Genomic DNA, 23,146 nt, shown 5'->3' on the forward strand with positions numbered 1-23,146 from the left:
AATTCTGTTTACATATCAAAGTAGTTACATCAGGTGGAAGATTAATACTCAAGAGCTCTTCTATCACTCTGAAGACCTAAAACCCATCATGTCACTTTTTACCAGCTTAAAAGTATTTTGAAAACAATGCACTTTTGTCCTCCCCTCCTGGGACAGAAATAGTCCTGTCTAGAGGGAAGGGAAGTGATTTATAGCATGCCATCTCAGCACCCACACCGAACTAGTTTAACAGCCTTGCTTAAGATAATCCTCAGTATTCTAGGTTGGCATGAGTCAACTTTTGATAATTTTTAAGACAAAAAAAAGACTTTCAGATTGGAATCACTTTCAAGATCTTATGGTTTCGGCTGAAGACAGAGAAACAAGAACTTTTAAAGATGACGAGATGAAAATAAAATGTCAAATATAAGAAAATAATACAAAACAAAGGTAAAAAGATTACAGTTATCAATTTTAGTATTTATTGAAAGGTGGAAGACAAGGAAAATTCCTCTCAAACTCTAAAAACAAATCTTGCATCTCTGCTAAATGTAAAATGAATTTTTAGATACTTGCTTTACATGACAATAAACTTGTCCAACAAAATAACTGAATGCAAATTTACCAAAACAGTGCTAATCTATTATTTACAAAAATGATCTCACCTCCCATAAGTATTTGGGGAAAAAAAACGTTTCACACTCAAGAACACTAATGAAATACCTTGAAGACAGAACACAAAAAATAAAATTTGTCCTACCATCTCTGGCTCCCTCCCTAAAGTTATAGAATGGATTGAAAATGAATATATCTGGAAATAAACATAGTATTTCCAATAATCTTACATACACGCACACACACGCACAGACACAGTGTTGTGCCAGATCAACCTAATCTTTATTTAAGGTCAGCAGCCTTAGGGACAAGGGAGATAATGAATATGGCTTTAGTCAAGTTTTCAACTAAATATCACAAATGCTTAATTCTTTTGCTAGCTAACCAGCTAACCTGAGAATGGAAAAGATTCTACTTCTTTGATGGCTAAAAGGGTATGAACCAAAGTAATTTTAAAAAAAGCACTGTAGCAGACACCACTTAGTTTTTTTTTTTAAAGGTCTGTGTATCGATTTAATAATTTACATAATAATTGTTTATATAGCATAAGATCATACAGAAACTACATCTTAAGTGCTTTATCGTTCTGGGCCAAGGAATTGGAAATATCAACAAAAAAAACTTGTGTTCAGATAAAGAACTAGAATGTAGTCACTAGGAAACCATTAATATAATGCAATATTGAAATAGAAATTATTTGTGTTTAACAAAGGTAATCAGCAAGTTCTTAGATTACATCCGAAGAGGATTTTAAAATTATAACCTGTAAGACAAGGGATAGAACATTATTCAATAAGGTGACAAAGCTGTATCTTGAAATCTGAGCCCAGTGACTTATATTTCATATATTTATATTGTAAAACGCATACATTTTGTATGCAAAATGCAAAATGTATGCATTTTACAAAACATTAAATTTTCAAAATATGGAGAAGTTTTGAGTATTGGTTATATAAGGAATTATACCTAAAAGCAACCACTGCAGTTGTTTTAGATATGTCTTTTAGTTAAAAGTTTAAGGCTCAAGATATTTTGGAGGGATACCCTAAAAACATTTTCTTACTGTATGATCTCATGTATATACTACTGGAAAACTAAAATATTGTTAAATATATCACCCTTCAATTACTAAAAAGGAAACATTTTAACCACTTCAACTGAAAAAAAGAAAACATTTTAACCACATGCTCTCCTATTCCTCAATACTGGTTTGTTATGAACTTTTATATCCCCAAAAGGTAGATGCAAATAATAAATTTAGCTTAAAAGAGAAGATTAAAGTGGTGAGGAACAGGCTAAGACAGTAACATATAAAACAAAATCCCTATTTACATTATCATGATTTATACCTTCCTTATCCCATGAAAATTCCTATATTGCAAATATATTGATCTCCTATAAACCATTGAGATTTCCTACAATATTTGCCTAATCCTTTTAAACTGCGGGCCAGAAATGACGTCACTGCTGCAACTGATTTTTTCTGGTGAAATGCCTCTTAAGTGGCTTCTCCCTAACCATAAAGATAAGCAGTTTTATGGGTACCACAAATGAGGCTGGAGTAGAAACAATTTCAACAGCAACACTTAACAAAAGACAGCACAAAGAATTTCAGTTAAAAGTCATCAACCAAAGTATGAGCCCAGAAAAATACCAAAGATAAAATAAAATAAACGTGCAATGAGCAGAGAGTTCCTTATATCAAAGCATACATTAAGACATTTGTTTGACTTTTAATTACAGTAGTGGAAGCAGTCTCAAATAGTGCTGAAGTCCATCACTGAAGAGATCTGTTTTAATCTTTAGCTAGGCACTGGTAATCCTGTTTCCTACCCTAATTTTACTTTCCAGCGCTTCTTTGGGGAAAACAAAACAAAACAGTACTCTAAGTTGTTTACCTTGCTAGGGTAGGGAGAAGGATCCTTAGAAAAATGAGGTAATGCATCTTATTTTGTTGGTTATATCTCTGTATATGGCAGTTGAGTCATGGCCCTTAAGATTTTATATTTGTCATTCTTTCCTCCTAGTCTGCGAGAAAAATGTAAAAGAGGATTTTAACTGCTCACAACTAAACATTCTGTAACTAAAGATATTTACTTAAGCTACTATTAAATATAGTACAGGTGCTTATCAGTAAGAAAATTTTCTCAACTTTCTCATTCCAAACACTACAGAGAAGATTTATGTTAGGGCTATGTAATCTGGCCACATAACTTCATGAGTTACAAGAGTTAAATACCACTAACAGACCTTGTTTCTCCCAACTTTATAAAACTGCTTCTATTACCTAAACTGCTTTCTGAATGTTGAATATAAATATTTTAAAATGTATTCCAGGGAGTGAGGCTAGGAAGTTTCACATATTCATCTTATTCAGCAATTTAAGAAGTTATGCAAAATATGATATACATATCTATATATATTCCCATACATACACACATATATAAATATGCTTTCATAACTGAATCTTGGTTTTAAAAATGCTTACACAGTGTGGGGAATTTAAATATTCACTAGATTCGAATACGTACATTTGCACTCCATTACCACTCTAAATGGATACACCAGCAGAAACATAATAGACCAAATAAATGATTTAACTGAATTGTCAGTTTGTCTTTTCCAGACCCAACAGAAAACGTATTTATTATTATGAACCTTTATTAAGTGGCTCACATTTCAGTATAAATCACACTAAAAAGATTTTTTAAAAGCTATTTACACTACAGTGCTGACACATTAAAATGAAAAAAAAATTGGTATAAATAAGCTCTATGGAAAAGCCTTAAATTGTCAAAAAAGAATTCTGGCTCATCTTACAAAAAATATATATATATGTTAATGTCAGCTCTATTCTAAAACCTACAATTCCAAATCAAATGATTTCTTTAAAGACTCCTTTTGTTTAAACCTGTAATGTTTACAGTGCATCTGGCCCTAAGTGCTTTGATACTTCACAGTTATGGACAGGCACTGAGGAATGTTACAAAGCTACATAAACTCTATTTTGTAACAGACTTGGGAGCAAGTCCTTGGCTTGCTTTCAGAATTCATGAATCTTTATTACATTATTAACTTTAAAAAAAAAAAGAATTTTAAATGGTATGTACAAATTTAGCACAAAACGTCATCATCTTTTCTGTCTTGATTTGAATGTGCTGAACTATGTTGCCTTGTATCAACTAGACTTATGAGACTTCCAGGGCACAATTCTTCCTTTAAATCTTTGTTGCTATTTCCAAATTTAGAGTCCATGTCAATCTTAAATTCTGTAAATTGAACATGATCCAATTTTGCTTTAACATTCTTGCCATCCATATTATTCGGTGCTCTAGTCTTTTCAGGAATATAAACATTCACAGATTCTTCCTTGATTCTTACAGATGCAACAGGTTCATGTTTAATCTGCTGTAATTCAGATTTAGAATGAAGTTTGTCTGAAAAATTAGAATCCAAGGAGGTTTCGCTTACAGCACAAATCACGTGGTCAGTGTGTGGTCCAAGACCTGATGATGTGGAACCTGGTGATGTGCCTGTTTCATGAGTAGCTGTATTCTGAGCAGTCTCCTCCTCTGAGTGATATAACTTGAGCCGAACGTGCCATGCTAAACTGCATACTGCTGAAACTGTCTTGAACTGATGAACAACATTCCTTGGAATAAAATAAATGTCATTATCATACAGCTGAATCCTGGCATAGCGGATGCCTTCCCTCCTCAGTTGATTAAGTTTTGCATCATCAACCCACTGGACACACTAAAAAAAAAAAAAAAACAGGAATACCATTAAGTCTTTTCTACAATAAAAATTAAACTGAAGACAATAATGGTTTAAGATATACCTGGGATAGTGGAGGTTCATGTAAATCTAACTGCATTCGTTGAACTACTTCTAAGAAATCTTCAGCATGAAAACAAATTACATCTTTGGTTATTCGGGGCTGAGCAGGCCTAAAAAAGAACAATGAGATAATGAAGAATCTTCCATTAATGTTTTACTCTGTTAAATCCTTATTAAATTTAAAGCAAAAATAGTTTATGGTCAAAACAAAAGTACCTAGAAATAAAGTTAAAATGTAATTAGAAGATCACTTTACATATTTAAACAAAGGGATAAAACCATGAGTTTTGACCTAAACATAAAAACAACTAACCTCATTTTATTATAGCTATGTATAACCATATTTTGAAAAAATAATTTGAATTGGTTAATTATGCAAATCAAAAAACTAAGGGCTTTGTCTTAAAGGTCAATACTTCAACAAATTAAATGCTAAAGATGAAACTACTATATAAAAAATAGAGGTAAATACAGGGAGAAGAGAATAGTTTCTTCTAATAAAGACATATATAACTGTAGTTATACCTAAAATTCCTAAGTAACCCTTAATAAATTAAGAGACATTCTATTAGAAAAGTGTTAATAAACTATTATCACTCTATTTGTGGGGGTTAATAGTGTCTTTAAATATAATTCTTAAAAAATCTCCCAATTCTTCAATTAATTAGCAATATACAAATACATTTTTACAGAAGATGCTCAAAAATGGATTTTGAAATGAAATTCCAAACAACATAAATCCAAAAAAAAAAAAAAAATCATACCAAGGCAAATCATAAACATATTTTTAAAAACCACTGATAAAATCTAAATCTTAGGGCTCCTGGGTGGCTCAGTTGGTTAAGGTCTGCCTTCGGCTCAGGTCATGATCCCAGAGTCCTGGGACAGGGAGCCCACTTCTCCCTCTCCTTCCTGCTTGTGTTCTCGCTATCTCTCCCTCTCAAATAAATAAATAAACTCTTTAAAATTTTTTAAAAATATATCTAAACCTTATACATTACATTAATACACAGGGAAAGCAGGGTAAGAATGATGCAGGCTTCTCATCAGGGACAATGACGATACAGTAAGCACCAAGTGAACCTTAGTTCTTCTTTAACCTTAGTTAACTTAGTTAAGACAATTGTTTTCACATCCAGTCACTTAGAAAATGAAATTATTACAGTCAAACCCAAAGAGTAAAACTACATTCTAACAAATGAAAATCTTTAGTGCAATTATACAATTAGGAAATCCAAATACAGTGAAAAATGAAACTTACTTTCCTTACAGTAAGGAGAATTACTGAGAAACTTCCCAAGAAACATTTTAGAAGCCAAGAAAACCTTTCATTAAAATAGCAGTAGTTCAAAAACAAATTAAAAAAGCAGTAGTTAATATATACCACTCTCCACAGTGCACAGCCTTCAACACTCCGACAGCAGCTGTAGTCTGTCGTTCAAAACCTTGTCCTATATGATCTGCATGGGCTCTTGTCCTGTCTTCAAAGAGCATCTCACGGGGCTCACTGGTTCGAGGTAGGTACTGCAGGTTTTTTATTTCATTGGTAGTTCTGTTAAAATAAAATTACATATACATAATATAAAGTGGAGGTGGGGGGAGAGAGGCAGGCCCATGTATTAAGGTTTAATTGCCTTCAAACATTTGTACTGATGCACTGAGGCTTAATTGCCATGAAGCATTTATAATCACATAATTCAGACAGAAGGAAATTTTAAATCACCTGCTCCCAAATCAGGTTCTATTTTTAAAATGAACAAGTACAGACAAAAACAGATATATAGTCCCTCTTTTTTCTAACATGCCCTTCACAAAAGTGGCAGCTTTAAGGTGGATAGACAACTAAATTACAGATGGTGTGGTTTACCCAAAAGTTCCCCTGCCCAGAATCTTTACCTGAGGTTTGTCTGGGTCTTATCTGCAGAATCATGCCCCCACTCAAGTCACATGACTAAAGTAAGATATATATCCGGAACAAACAGGTAACTTTAAAAAATGGATTAATTAATATTAATAGAATACCTACTATATACCAGGTCCCATCTAGGCACTGCAGCTACTGAACAAGATAGTAATAAATATAAAAGACAAGTTTCCCCACTTTCATGGGAGTTCATATTCCAGTGAGAGAAAAGACCACAAAATAAACAGCAAGAAAACACCAAATAATAAGTGCTTCCACAAAACATGCAGGATTTATTGGAGGTAGAAAGGAAACCTTAGCTACCTCTTAAAGGACAACCACCTGCCATTGGCCCTGAGTACTGCTCTCCTAAATGTGCACACAGAAGCTGCTACTTAGCCTCATTCAATGCAAAAACCCTCTCTGATTTTGCTGCAGAAGGTAAAGGGTGAGAATTTCTTTGTCTGGGAGTCATCATCTTATTTATCTATTCTGTTGCTTTCAGAGACAATTCCAGATTGCCCCCATAATTTTCTCCTCTAATCCTCATCTAAACCCCTAGAATCACTCTTCACTAATTCTCTAATTTCCCTAGAATCACTCTTTTTAGTTCTCTAATTTCCCACCCTCAATCTCTACTGCTTACTGCTCTTTGTGCACTCTTGTATTTCAGTCATATTACACATACACAACACACATGCACACCCAGGTGATGCTACAACATACTTTTTTCGCCCTTTGTGATTGATGTTCTACAGGTGTCACAAAGCTAGATGATGACCTTGATTCTTATGGAAAGCTAAAAGGTTTTCAAGCCTACAACTTTGGTCTCATTACCACATTCTAATGAATTAAGACTTTATATGAAGCATTTAGCACAGTGCCGTGGGCAGTGTTATTAGTTGCTCAGACTACAACGTGATGTGAAATCATCACATTTACATGGATTCTAATCCCTTAAATACAGGCAGGTTCCTCAGAGGGCTGGTGAACGCCCTTAAATTACATGTAAAACTTTGTGGATATCTGTACTTGTTCTGGGAAGAGGCTTTCAAATCTCAAAATGATTTATAAATCCAAGTTAAGAACCACTGAGAAACACACCAATTTTATCATTTACTACCAAGGTATAAATCAACTTGTAAAAATTTCATTCAACAGATATTTATTAAGCAGCAGGCACTCTGTTTATGTGCTAGAGACACATTAAGTAACAAGCACAACACAGGACCCTGTCCTCAGGCAACCTGCAGTTTACTCGGTGATCATTTTCCCTGGTTTTTCCTTTAAGATTAATAGTCACTCTAATTAATAAAACATCTTTATAGATCTAAAAAAAGATACCTATCACCCACTCCATTCCCACCAATGTTAACTCAGTGTACATTTTGTCCACACTTTTCTGTGTTCACATAAATATACACTTACATGTTTCTTTTCATACAAACTGAATCATACTGGCATATTACTCTGTATTTTGCTCTTTTCAAATGTCATGAACATCTTTCCAGATCAACAGACATATCTAACTCATTTATTTGAACTATTTCACCATATATTTTTTTAAGATTTTATTTTTTTTAAGTAATCTCTATACCAAACGTGGGGCTCAAACTCACGTGGTGGTAGGTCTAAAAGAGTTATATGTTCCACCAACTGAGCCAGCTAGAAGCCCCAAAGGAATGGATATTGAGGGTTTTTTTGGTTTGTTTTCTTTGTTTTTTAAATATTTTTAATAGGAATGTATCAAAATTAATTCAACCATTCCACTGCTACTGGGCATTCAGACCATTTTAAACTCTTTTTCTCACTACAAATAATGCTGCACCTAATATTCTTATACATTTACCTTTAATGCTTTCATTTCTTAGGGCAGATTCCCAAAAGTGGTAGCGCTAGGTCAAAGAGAAAGAGAGAAAGAGAGAGAGAGAGAGAGAGAGAGACAGTGTGTGTGTGTGTGTGTGTGTATGTATTTTAAACTTCATGAACTATTGTTAAATTACTTTTACAGAATGATGATAGGGGCTCACCTTTCTATCAGCAATATATACATGCTCCTGTCTCCTCACATACCTACCAGCCTATAATATTATTGCCCTTTTTTTACCAATGTAATAGGTAAAAATAATATCTCATAATTCTTTTAATATAACTGGCTGAAGCCTATTTCTCTACTGGGTTGTGTTACATTTTTCTTGTCAATTCGGGAATGCTCTATGTATATTAACTTCATGACGTCTGTCACACATTACAAATGTTTTAGTTCAGTATATCATTAGTTCTGAACTTTGTTGTTAACTCTTCTCTCATAAAGAGTATTGTCATTACATATTTTTATCTTGCTTAGAAAGGTCTCTCCTAGGTTTAAAAACTTTATTCTTATATTTTAATTTTTTTATCTATTATGTTCAAATCTCTAACTTACTTCTTATCCGAGGTAGGGGCTATGGCTTTGTTTTCTTTCAAATGGACTTCAATTATGCCAGCATTACTCATTAAATAGATCTTCCTTTTCCCATCTATCTCATACATTAAGTTCTCAAAATACTTTGATCTATTTGGGTACACAACCCTATTCCAATGATCTTTTTGAGCTTTATAATAATTCTTAATCTCTAGTAACACAAGGCCCCCCTCACTTATCTTCTCTTTCACCGTTTTCTTGGCTGTTTGTTGACTTTATTTATTCTTCCTTCTAAACTTTAAAATCATTAAATCCAGTGCTGGAAGTGTGAGTTCAACTAAAATGCTAAAAATTTCAAAGGACTATCAGTTTTATCCAATCTGGAACATAGCAGGGTTTTTCCTTTGTTTAGGTATTATTTTATATGCTCCAGAAGATGTTTAAGTTTTCTTAATATGGGTTCTGAATATTTTTTATTAAATTTATTCTAAAAGTTTACAATGTCTTTGCTGTGAATAACATTTTTTCCATTCCTAATTACAATTTATTGTCATTTGCCCACATTTCTCAAGCGTTATTAATATCTTATATTTTATTAAAAATTCATTAGCATGTGTAGCCATTTTTTAATTTACATTGCAAGTATGCTCTAAACTTTCCCTTTTTTCTTTCTCCAATTTTCAACTAACACACACACACACACACACCCGATGTACAAACATCTACCCCTGGCAATAAAAATTTGTATTCAACATACCTTTTCCTTTTGAAAGGTGACTTTGGCATATCAGCCACAGGGATCATTTGTTCTCCTGGGCGTACCCACATGATGGGACCATCATCACTGTCTTTTCGACTCTCTAATTTTAGACTAGATAGTGTCCCCCATGGCAGTGTACACTAGAGGCAAATAATTACATAGAAACCAATTATTTTCAAATTTGCATCTTCAAATATACATTAAAGAATACTGCCCCCTTAACACACTTTCATATATACCTTTATACTTATACAATTGAAATACAAACCTCTAATGAATATATTCCTATGTAGTCACACATTTTCCTTCAAGAATTCTCTTACAAACATACCAGGAGTAATTTTTCTTGGATGACTCCCTCCTCTAACTGTGCCAGAAATATGATTCACTATATTCATCATTTGTTGTTCCTCCTTCTACCAAATATAAGGGTCATGTGATGTTAATAAGTTGGCAAAATAAGCAAGTGTTCTCCATTGAGAATCTATAAAAATGAACAATTTGTTTTAAAAAATAGAAATCTCAAAAAAATGGATACCTCTTTGATTAGCTATAATGAAAACCTAATAAAACAAAAAGGAAAACCAAACCAAAATCAAAATTTATTTCTGTTTAATAGTTTCTTAAAGAGGTGGCAAGTCTAAAAGCAATTTTTCTTTAAAAAAAAAAAATGGTCTAAGGGCCACTGTCCATGAAATGGTGAGAATGGTATTTAAAAGAACCATGCATCCCATCCCCTTTTAAGAAAGGGTAGGACTGTCACGTGAAATTTCTCCTAAAACAAGGCATTTAGCTCATTTGTCTTTAAAATTAAAATCTGAAACATAAATAAATAAAATACCACTCAAAAGAAATGCAGTCAAATTCCATCATGTCACTAGTTGGGAAAAAGAGAAAATAACAAAACGTTTAAAAGGAATAAAAAAGGAAATGAAAGGGGAATGGATTGGAGTGAAAAGGTAAATTAGAAAAAGAAAATGGAACAAGAAGAAGTGAAAAAAGAATAGATCTACAACAGATTACGTGGCAAATATTAGAGACAAATGGATTCTGTCACATTCTAACCTCTGAAACTGATTAACTACACAGCTCAGAAATTTCTCTCTCAATGGGATAGCCCCAGCAGCCCACAGGAAGAAATATTTTCTAGGATGCAGCCATTACTGAAAAAATAAAAAGAATCTGGCTAGAAATCATTTAAAGAATTCAAAGGGGCCTTAAGGCTACCTAGCCTAAGCGCAATGTTTTATGGATGCGGAAACTGAAGTCCAAAAAGTTTAAATGGCTTGCCCAACCCAACCAGGTAGAGCCAAGATTGAAATACGGATGTATAATTTTCCAAGCCAGTTTTCCACAATGCCAAATTGCCATTCTTTTGTCCTAAACATTTAGTAGGCATCCTTCCTGTACTTCTTAAATCCTCTGGTACTCAGTTTATAAAAAGTTAATAAACAGATGGAACCTAATTTCCAAAAGTGGCAGCAACAAGCAAGTGTTATTTTTTGGTTCACCATTTAGCTCTCCCATTATAATTAATATCTGAGTCACATGCACACACACTATACAAGAATTATATTTCTGAAACAACTATGATTTGTGTCACCCACAGCATAAAAGTGACACCCACAATTCAGACTGCTTGATATTGTTTTCTCTTACTTTTAAAAATGGTGAATCTTCCAACATGTCAAGGAACTCAGGGAAGTAATCTCCCACTTCTTCATCAACTGCTCCCACCAAGCTGATCTGTCGCATTGGGCCAGCTCTGTAAGTACCGTGAGAATACGTTCTTTTTACCTGAAGAATATGGATTTAATTAAAGGTTATAAATAAGATAATGGTTGCTATCATTATGTAACGCCAAATTATATTGTCTGAGAATATTAGAACTATATAATATAAGGTTAGCAAATCAAAACAAAAAGGCCTTTACCAACCGTAGAAAAATAAAATAAAATAAAAAATAAGGCATGAAAAAAAATCCATACCAGAGCAGGCTATTTTACTTTCTCTAGCTATTCCTAAACACTGCTTACAAAAACACAGGATAAACAGTGTAATTCTAGATAGCAGTCTATAACTTCTCCTTATAATAGTTTATTATTTGATCTAGAACGCCAATGAAATTTATATTCAAAAGTTCATATACCTACATTTTCCTAACCGGCTCATATCTTTTTATTGGAATTTCTAAAAGCAGACTGCCTGAAATGTTACATTTAACCATTACCAGTGGTTTGTAAACATCTGAAAGGCCACTGGGAATGATCTTCCCTTCTAGATAATAACATATTAACTAGGATCCAGTTTACATTTCTATGATTAACTCTGAGAAAAACTACTAGAGAATGAGAATCAGGAGTGCTAGGTCCCAACTCTACCTTTACTATCTAGCAGCTTTGTGACCTTCAGAAATCACATAAATTCCTTGAATTTTAGTTTCCTTAAGTGGAATGATTTACCTCAGACTGCTGAAGGAAATTTAATAATTACATAAAGCTACAAAGCCACCTGCACAATGCTAGCAAATGGGTAGCATTCAAGTATTAACTGAAATAAAACCACCTGCACCTCAAGAATCTTGAGACCTGGGGGCACCTGGGTGGCTCAGCCAGTTAAGCATCTGACTCTTGATTTTGGCTCAGGTCATGACATGATCGCATGGTCATGAGATCAAGCCCCACGTGTGGCTCCACACTGGGTGTGGAGCCTGCTTAAGATTCTCTCCCTCTGCCCCTCCCCACCCACTTAAAAAAAAAAAAAATCTTGGTACCTGAATTTTGGCAAGCACATTTAAATCCTGCAAAGAAATCTATGCCTTTTCATATCCTAACGTTAGGAAACAAGAATCCTTATAAAGCAAAACAACTTCTTTTCATGGGGCACCTGGGTGGCTCAGTAGCTTAAGCATCCAACTCTTGATCTTGGCTCAGGTCATGATCTCAGGGTCATGAGATCGAACCCAGGGTACGGCTTCATGCTCAGTAGGGAGTCTGCTGGAGATTCTCTCCCTCTTTCTCTGCCTCTCCCCCCTCCATGTGTGCGACATGCGCTCTCTTTCGAAAATAAAATAGATCTTAAAAAATAAAATACATTTTACTTACATACCATTTACCACAACTTTTTAGCTTAACCCAATATTCAAACATACACTAAGTCAATTGGAATTATTAATGTTTTAAACATGGCAAATTACATATAACAATGCAATCAAATTTAAAAAATATGTATCTCTTGATAAAATACACAGATGGCACTTAAGAAGTTAAAATATAAGAATACAATCCACACACCTTTCAGAAAATAGAGATAGTTCTTGGTTTAGGTGACACCTATTTTATTAAATACTATATAACAAATATCCCCTATTACATGGAATGAAATTAAATCTACACTATCATAAGATAAAAAGCCTCAATTCTCCAAAACTCATCTATCCAACTATTACAACTCAAGGCAACGGGATAGGGGAGGAAACAGATGTTTAAAGACTCTAGATAGCTGAAATAAATGCCGTAAGACCATGACTCATAAAAGGTTCCCTTCGGACACGTGTTTCTACATTAGGCACAATTCTCACTAACCTCTGAAATCATAAAGGATAAGAAACTACAAATTTGAAGGGGGAGGAGGAGCAAGAAGCAAGCATACATAGCTGCAGCTCCCCTAGGACATCAGTATTATAGCATCATAATGACAAACCTAGACTGAAAAAGTGTATCTTCATTAAAATCTTGATACCCAAAACTAAAGGCTTCCATTATCTAGAAAAATCACCTATCTGGAAAACCTCACATCCTGGTGATACTGGACATGAGATTACCGTATTTTTTTTTCACTTCAGTAAACATTAATCATACCATCAGTTTTCTGATGCAGTTAAAAAAATTACTAGAAAATATCAAAACGTGTCATTGCTTTAAAACATATCCTATAGGCTTCCTAAAAGAAAAACGCATTGTTACAAAGAGTACACATATTTTTCCTCCCCATTTAGGTATAGCTCTTTCAAAAGACAACACAGTAAAAGAATACTTATTTATATATTTGCAAATTCTTATATTTCAATAGTTCATATTTAAATAGTGCCTGTTAGAACAGATAGATCATTTTTAATCTCAATCTCCTCCCTCCAGCTCCTTCCCCCCCTCCCCCCACCACTGGCAAAAAAAACCTACCAACATCATGACTGCATGTTTATCTTTCCCCTCATATATTCTCTATAAATATAAAGGGAAAGAAAAAAAACAGGAAATAGGAGACTTCTTGTACCCACTGCCAGTAAGTGCCAATAACAAAATCTCAGAAATTTTGGTTAACAAGAAATGAACTGTTTAATTAAATTATGTTTAAACTAAAATCCTAGGGGTGCCAGTCAGTTGAGTTTCTGCCTTCTGCTCAGGTCATGATCCCAGGATCCTGGGAGTGAGCCCTTGCATTGCTGTCCCCTCCTCCACTCAGTGGGCAGTCAGCTTCTCCCTCTGTCCCTCCACCAACTTATGCCTGTACTTTCTCTCTCTCTTTCTTTCTCCATCTCTGAAATAAATAAAATCTTTAAAAAATAAATTAAAATCCTATTCATTATTCATTACATGAAAAGTAATCTTTAAAACAAATAAACAAAAGACATTATGACTCTGAGGTCAGCCTGCTACCAAAAGAATAACAAGTAGCCTTTCTGACAGGGAATACACTGCCAAAAATAAATCTGTAAGACTTAAAACTGTTTTATGTATAAAAATTGCTACAACAAAGGAAGAAACAAATATGGTAATAAGTAATTTAAAAAAAGCAAGAAGAACTGGGAAGAATTTGGGAAACTTGCTGTTTCCCAAAATATGTTTCCTGATATGGCAGCCCCTGAAAAGAGGATTCTGTGGAGTCCAATAAGTTTGGAAACTCCTCTGTTTGGGAGGTTTACCACACACACCAACTATTTTTGAGGTTTCTGAGAAGTCTCACGGTAAACATAACTTATTTGGCTCAGTATTACACAAAGTATTCTGACTTTGAAACCTGTTTTTCTCATAGTTGTTTTAGCATATCTATCAACATCTCAAGACATTAAAAGTTCCACAGAATAACAGTGAACCATAATAAATACAGATGATATTACAGATGTTCCTAGCTAGCATCAATCTGAAGAAAATACCAAAACAGAATAGTTATCAGAACAAAAATTGAGGGGGTGAGGGCAGAAGAGGCTGTTGGTTCAACTCTGCTTGGTGTTTTAAGGGGAGGGGTAAAGGAGAGGGAGTCTTATTTTAAAAACCAAGGTTTAGCTCATCACATTCTTACTGAGGCAATCTAAAATTTAACATAAATGAGTGTGCCACAAGAGGGAGCCATTTCCCATCACATCTGGCATATCCTTTCAAATCAAAATATAACCGGTAATGATATTTAGTCAACATTCTATTTCAAAAATATCCATATAACTTCAACTAAAATAAGGATGAAAGTGTTCTTATTCATTTTAAAATCAGTACAATAAAGGAAAAAGTCCCCTTCCCCAATTAGAGCATCTGATACCTGCCACAGTAATATTTTGTACAGAACAGCTCATAAGCATTCAAGGAAGATGTGACAGGCACAAATGGTCAAAATGAGAATTTAGTACAAAGGCAGCCAATGGTTCAAAGATGGCATATCAAATGGTCTTTATTGGCCTAGGACAGTGAATGACCCCCTAGCAAGAAGTCAACAAATGTTAATTCTCTCTTCATTTTGCAGAGGGGCAAAGCTTAACAGATCAGATCAGATTTAATAATTGTTTCGCTATTAAGATACTAGCCACTTAATCATGAGTTAATACCCTGACCTTAGTTATTTCATACAAAACTGAACTTAGAAGCAGGATAAAATAAAAAAAAAAACCAAGATACGGAGCTTGGGGCAGGGGAAAGGATGGTTAGAAGACAATTGCTCCAGTTTTCATATTCTCACAGCTCTAACTACAGGGTTCAGAGTATATGCTAATTAAATACTGAGGGAAAAGAAAGAAATCTCACTTATTCCTTGACACACAAAACTCCTGTCTTACTTGCCTTTTTGTTTCCCTACAATCAAATGAATATTTGAACAAAGTGGAGATGGTAGAAAAACTAGGACAAATGTGGAAGTTGCAAATGGCCAAAAATTCTTCTCAAGTATGTATGCTCACTTCTGAGCATCATGACTGCACCAGTCCTATCATAGTGAAGTGAATGTGGGTTTGGCCATTTCACTTCCTTTGGCCAATGGACATCAGCAAACAGCACAAGCAGAGGCTTGCGCACTGGGGATTGCCCTTTTTGCTCTACAGAATCCTACAACAACCATCGTGTGTATGAGCCCAGGCTAACCTGCTACATGATGAGAGAAATGTGATCATCACTCCAGCTGGCACTGCACCAACCACCAGACATACAAGCAAGATCTCCTAATAAGACCAGCTGACTTGCCAACCACCAGACACGTGAATGAGGCTATCCAGCCCCAGCCAAGATGACCAAGACCATAAGAACTCTCCAGACAGCCCAAAGAACTGTGAGAAATCACTTTAAGCCATTACATTTTCAGGGTTTTGTTTTCTACAGCAAAAGAACTGATATAGATGGGTTATGAACTTACAATAAAAATCTGTGTATATGTTTCTATTCTCAAAGACTTTCATCATACAGTTTAGCTAACATTAGATCACTAACCTCAGAGCCACTAACCTCTAATCACGACATTAGAGACATGACCTATTAAAACAATATATAATTTCACACGGTCTTTAAATTTTTCATGCAACTTGCAAGGATACAGATGGAAGATGGAAAACATTATACAAGTAAAAAGAATTCCAAAACCAGAAGAATTCAGACTAGGATGTCTTGATCTTCTGTCACTGCTGTGTGTGTGTGTGTGTGTGTGTGTGTACTGTTGTATACACATGCAGACACATAGCCACCAAAAAAACTCAAATTAACATGTTTTAAGGATAAAGGCTAAACAGGTGCAAAGATGAGTTTTTGTGACAGCTACAGAGTAATATTACAAAGATAAACACTATCACTATAAAGATCATAGAAGTGGCTACATAATTTGTCATCATTCGATTTCCACAGAATTGAGGGCAAATGAATTTTGGTTAAATTCTGGTTGCTCAGATTTTAATTGGGAAGGAAGGAAGGAAGGAAGGAAGGAAGGAAGGAAGGAAGGAAGGAAACTAGTCTCATGAGGATGGATCTAGTTTGGGTTCCACAAGCCACTGGTAGGGCCACCAGGTTGCATTATCAACAGCTGCAGTAACAATTTGTCATCATAGACAGTGGCCCTGCTTGGTGGTATTAATTCTTTGAGTCTGATCTAAACTTGAGCATATGAGGACCTGTTTTAAAGTTGAAATTAAAGAGGTTTTATTTACATTTCAACCTTCAATATTTGCACAGAGTACAATATTATAATGCAAGAAAACACAAATATTTTATTATTATATATACTATTTTATCCACAAAAAAATAGTGCTAATTCATTACACAAATACTCATTATCATTATCGTGAATTTCTTTAATGCTGCTAAATGTATTTTCCAAACTAAGATTAAATAAAAATAACAAAGGTCATATTTGTACCCTTCTCTATCAACTCATTCAATTACCTCTTCTCACATGTTTCTATATCTTTCGAATACTGCTTTGCAGACTGGTTTTGATTGGATCAAAAGTTTTTCAGAATATAAAAGGTAGAAAGGGGAATTAAAGGGTAGCTACTAGATTACAAAACTTTAAAATTCAAAACTTCTCTACAGCTCTGCTTTCCTCTGCTCTTTAAAAAGCTCTCTCTCAAACACAGCAGGTTCTACTGAACCTAACCTCCTGAACTTTGTTAACAAGAAGTTACGACCAAATCATCAAGATGGAACATGAATTTGGCTTTATTTCCCACAAGTGAAACTACATTCCAATACTGATACCTCCTTTCCTTTCTCCCCTAGAATACTAACACACAAATAGTTCAATTAAAATTACCTCAACCAATTCTTTTGGTGAAGACAAATTCACATGGCAGTATGTAGGCAAATTCATTTGACATCACCAAAATACACAGCTTCACTATATAATTCTACTAACGAGCATGCATGATGCACAATAAAACCATAGATAAGGGGAAGAAGGATGCTGGAAGAGAAATAAGGTACAAGATACATTTTTAATTTCTCAAGATGAGTGTTAATGTTATATTCTAAAAGGTACTCAGAGCTTCCAAGTTCTCTAAAAAGAGTGATCAATAAAATTAAGTCCTCAAATACCTAGGAATAAATATCAAAGGATGTGTAAGATCTATAAGATGAAAAAAATATATATATTATCAAGAGAAAATAAAAGACAAATGAAGGGAAATACCATCATCACAGGCTGGATGATTCAATACTGTAAAGACATCAATCCTACCCGAACTTGAACTACAACTTCAATGTAATCCCAATCAATATCCTAAGCAGATTCTTCTGTGGAATCAGACAAGCTAACTGTAAGGTTTATATGGAAATATAAAGAGCCAAAAAAATCTTGAAGAACAGCAAAACTGATACTTATTCTACTAGATACCAAGTTTTATTATAAAGTTACGGCAATTAAGACAAATAGAATAATGAAATTAGAGAGAGTCCAGAAACACCATATATATGATTCAGCTGATTTATGACTAAGATGACATGGCAATGTAATATGGAATAGGTGCCTTTTCAATAAATGATCATGTTCCCTGAGCACCTATATGGAAAAATATGAACCGTGACATTTACCTCATACCATACACAAAAATCAACTCCAGAAGTACTGTAGAGTGAAATGCAAAACGTAAAACAACAAAAGTTTCCGAAAGAAAACTTCAGAGAATACATTAATAACCTGGGGTAGGCAAAGATTTCTTAAACAGGACACAAAAAGCACTTACCATAAATGGGGGAAAAAAAATTGTGAGATCACATTAAACTTAAGAACCTTTTTTTTCTTTTAAAGATTTTATTTATTTATTTGACAGAGAGAGAGTGAGAGCACAAGCCGGGAGACAGAGAGAGGGATAAGCGGGCTCCCCGCTGAGCAGGGAGCCCAATGCAGGCCCAATAACAGGACGCTGGGATCAGGATCTGAGCTGAAGGCAGACACTTAACTGACTGAGCCACTCAGGCGCCCTAAACTTAAGAACTTCTAGTCATCAAAAGACACTCTTAGGAATGAAAAGGCAAGCCACTCAGTGAGAGGACATATTTGCAATATATAAGGCTGACCAGATTCTTACCAACAATGTATTAAGAAGTCCAACAAACCAATTAGAAGAAAAGCCAAAGGAAAATGTACAAAAGAGTACACTAGTTTTAGAAAGAGGATATCCAATTGGACAATAATTATATAAAAAGGAGCTTGACTTCCTTAGTCATCAGGGAAATGCGAATTAAAACCACAATGAGATACAACTACACAGCCACCAAAATGGCTAAAATGGAAAAGACAGACACTAACAAGTGTAGCCAAAGATGTGGAACACTGCTGGTGGGAATGTAAACTGGTAAAATAACTTTGGAAAACCCGTAGTATCTAAGTAAATCTGAACATGTGCATACTTTTTGATCCTGCAATTCCAATCTTATATACATACCCAACAGAAACAAATGCATATGCCCACCAAAACACATGAACAAAAATATTCACAGGACCCCTGTTGTAACCACCACAAACTGGAAACAAATATCCATCCACAGTAAACAGAATAAATTGTGGTTTATTCATACAGTACAATGCCATACAGCAACGAGAAAATAAACTGTTGTTATGTACAAGATGGATGAATCTCACAAACATAATGTTAAAGGAAGGAAGCCACATACAACAACTCACATACTATTTGATTCTATTATGTAAAAGCTCAAAAACAGGCAGAATTTATCTGTGGTATTTGAAGTCAGAAAGTGGTTACCTGGATGTTTGCGTATGTATGGGGGGGCACAAAGTAGTGATAGAGAGGGGTTTGGGGAAAACTCTGACTACTAGTAATATTCGACTTTTTAAAATCATACGTGTGTTCATTTAGTAAAGCTTCATTAAGCTGTACATTTGTAATTATGTGAATTCTGTGTATGTATACTTCAAGAAAAAGTTTATTTAAAAAAATCAGTTTAACTGGGGGTGCCTGGGTGGCTCAGTCAGTTAAGCGTCTGCCTTCAGGTCAGGTCATGATCCGAGGGTCCTGGGACTGAGTCCCGAATAGGGCTCCCTGCTTAGCGGGGAGTCTGCTTTTCCCTTGCCCTCTGTCCCTCCTCCCTGCTTGTGTTCTCTTTGTCAAATAAATAAATAAAATCTTTACCAAAAAAAAAAAAAAAAAAAGTTTAGCAAAAGCTTCAAAAAGTTGATCTTTAAAAAATTTTTTAATTGAAAATGAAAAACAAAACTATCATATGATCTAGCAATTTCACTTCTGAGTATTTAACCAAAGGAAATGAAATCCCTATCTTAAATAGATAGATGCACCCCCCATGTTTACTGCAGGTCCCTTTCCTCCAGGTCCTGGCAGCCACCAATCTGCTGTTTCTACAGATTTACCTATTCTGGTTATTTCATATAAATGAAATCACACAGTATGTGACCTTTTGCGACTAGCTTCTTTCACTCAACATGATGTTTGAGGGTTCATCTGCGCTAAGTATCAGCATGTACTGGTATTTCTTTCCTTTTTATGGCTCAGTAATATCCCACTGTGTGCACATATCATAACTTAGTCAACTCCTTAGCTGTATATAAAGTATTTGTGGTAATTTTTGATCTTCAATATTTGCTGAACTCCCTACCCTAACACACTCAAAAATACTCATTCAGAAGCTGGCCATCACCTATTCAACAAAATGGAAAGTCGTAATATTATACTAAGTGAGTATAACAACTCTTTGTATAACCTGTTAATACTCTAAGAAATATATCTAACCAAGAGCCCTGTAAATTGAGTAATATTATCTTTATTTGTAGGTGAGGAAACTCAAACATAGAGCTTAAGTAGCTGTCTACTGTCACAGTTAGTAAATGGCAAGAGCAGGACTACCTCCCTTGTCTTTCCATCCACCCCGTATCAGAGCTCATCCAGCTACCTACACTAACCCAGTCACACTACAATGAGTATACAATATTACTACAAATTAAATTTGGAGGAGGTTCTCACATTCAGGACAAGAAAAGTCTTAAGTTATAAACTGGCTTAGCTCTAAATATATGCTTGTTTTAAGTTAGACCCTGTAATTCCTAAAGCATTTTAGGATAAAATAAAAAACTCTATAAATGGTTTAAAAAAAATCATTCTCTGGAGGGATACCACAAATTAGATTAAGAGACCGAGGTTTTCCTGGGAAGAATCAAGAAATCAGAAATAAAAGTAAGTATGTGTGCATGTGACTGGATATCCAGATTATCATTTAAGGTGAAGACTATAACTTAAACATGTATCAAAAAAAAGAAATGCACTCAGAGTAAGTAAAACAGTTCTGGATGAAGATTAAGGAGATTGTGTTCTACCCCTGGTACTGCTACCAACCTTAAAATAGTAAGTTACTCCTATCTATGTTTGTTTGCTTATCTGTAAAGTGAGAAAGGTTGGAATAGATGAACACTAAGATCCCTTTGAGACTTTCTTTCTTCCCTCCTTCCAAACTAGAATGATGTCGATTGAATAACTGGGAACTTCAGCACCCATAAATATGAAAATTGGCTGATCTCCTGGCCTAAGCAGTCCCTGATCTGACAGTGAATAACAAATGGCAATGGCCTTTGAGATGAGCCCACATTCACTTTCAAGAGCTAATGGACTTGACTCTGCCTCTGCTTTCTAAAATCATGTACATTCTACACCACTGAGAAGGGTAGGAAAAGGAAGTTAGCTCCATAAATGCACTGTTACACTAATCTCCTCAAATGAACACAAAATTAACTGACTCCTTTGTACCACAATATATTTAACAGCTAATATTTACTCAGTACCCACTAACTGATGCATCCAGTGTTAAGCAGTTTTAAGGCATAAAGCAAGAAGACAACTTTAGGTGATTTTTAGGTAAGAGAACTGCTTACATGGAAAATACACGGCTAAATTCATCTCAGTCCTTTCATTTCCAAAATAAATACTTGCAAAAAAGGATAAGAGAATCTTATTTCATTAATTATCTTTAAGAAAAAAGAGATTAAGTAGACTCAAATTTAAACTCTTATGGTCACATCAAGAAGGTAATTTATTCTTCATATTCCCAAGACCTGTCATTATATTCTTACCTTTTTATTTCAAATTGATAGCAAAATAAAAAACTGAAACTTGTCTAAAACACAAAACTAAAAGTTAAAAAAAAAAAAAAACTAAACTAGAAACCTCTTACCTGAGCATGAAAATTGGACATAGTCGTCGTTTCTATATCCTTCTTTCCTAATATCTCCATTTTCACTGGCGAGTTGGGAAAATTAAATGAAAAGTAGTCTAAAAAGTCAGGTAAATAAGTAGCTGCCCCATGAACAATACCCATTACATAGAAAGCTGCAGAGTTTTCATTTTCGCTGAACACTAGATCCACAAACTCTTCTGCAAACCTCTCCATCTCCACAGGAGACAAGTGGGAGAGTTCATTACTGTAGGCATGGATAACGGATGCGCCTCCATTAGGCTGGTGCTCAATATGAATGAGCTGTTTGAACTCCAAAGTGTCCAACCTTTTCAGGTTATTCTGAACCCGTGGCTCCTTTAATGAGACAAATGGAAACTCACTATTCTCAGGAATTTTGGAATCATAGTTCTTGTTATCCAAACTCTTTCCACTGTAATCCTTTATGTTATCATTTAGGATGCCTTTGGCTTCTTGATCTTCAACATCAGATAGCAATCCTGAGCAGATGGTTTGAATAGATTTGCTATACATTTTTGGACGCTTCCGTTTTTCATTCTCTTTGTGTTTCTTTTTCTTTTTCTTCTTTACTTTTTTAATTTGTAAGTCTTCAGCATTTGTTTTTGGTTTCTCCTTCCCACCTGTTGGGAAAAAATTTCTTTAAAAACTCTGCATTTCAGTTAAAAAATCATGCTTAAGGAACGGTCTTAAAATAAATAAGCAAAGTTTACTCAGATTTAGTTTTATATTTGGGATTTGTTTCACACAGTATTACTAATCATAATTTAGTCTCTTTCCCTTTCTACACACACACACACACACACACACACACACACACGGGAAGGCCTAAGACAAACTTAAACCTACAGTGTGCAGGTACCATTCTGACAGTCAGTGTTTACTGAAGTAATGAAAGATGTTTTAGAAAGCATAATTTTCAAATTTAAATGCAGAAAATCAGAAATGGGAAGGTGAACAGAGATCAATATGAATAACGCCCTCCAGATGTTTCCCACTGATATATAGCATCATTTTTACTCATCTAAGTTCTTCAAAATTGCAGGTGTCAAGACTTATAAAGAGAAAACAACTTGAATAGTAACAGCAACAAACACAGCAATTCCTTAGCTTTTTACCATATTTCCTCCTTAGTAAACTACTCTCACATCTAAAATGGGCTATTTTAGACGTCCACTAGAGTTTGCAAAATTCCTAATGAAAACCCAACAAGGTACCATAAAGAAGATGACAGAATTAGAATAATT

General features: G+C 34.6%; 1 protein-coding gene across 2 annotated transcripts in view; it reads right to left on the reverse strand.

Moving 5' to 3' along the window:
* Window positions 1-438: 438 nt before the first annotated feature.
* The window catches only part of RSBN1L (round spermatid basic protein 1 like), a 58,336-nt gene continuing 35,628 nt past the window's right edge, over window positions 439-23,146 (reverse strand). Inside the window, exons 3-9 of one of the 2 annotated variants that reach the window (XM_040644324.1) lie at window positions 22,265-22,522; window positions 21,882-21,946; window positions 11,161-11,298; window positions 9,499-9,641; window positions 5,819-5,986; window positions 4,436-4,544; window positions 439-4,350 (exon numbers count right to left, since the gene is read on the reverse strand). In XM_040644324.1, coding sequence (XP_040500258.1) covers window positions 3,709-4,350; window positions 4,436-4,544; window positions 5,819-5,986; window positions 9,499-9,641; window positions 11,161-11,298; window positions 21,882-21,946; window positions 22,265-22,522 — 1,523 coding nt within the window. In that variant the 3' untranslated portion in view covers window positions 439-3,708. Of the gene's footprint in view, window positions 4,351-4,435; window positions 4,545-5,818; window positions 5,987-9,498; window positions 9,642-11,160; window positions 11,299-21,881; window positions 22,523-23,146 lie in introns of both variants that reach the window. The other variant, XM_040644323.1, reaches the window with a different exon arrangement.

Source organism: Ursus maritimus, unplaced genomic scaffold, assembly GCF_017311325.1.
Source record: "Ursus maritimus isolate PB19 unplaced genomic scaffold, ASM1731132v1 scaffold_3, whole genome shotgun sequence".
In the NCBI taxonomy this organism is placed as follows: domain Eukaryota; kingdom Metazoa; phylum Chordata; class Mammalia; order Carnivora; family Ursidae; genus Ursus; species Ursus maritimus.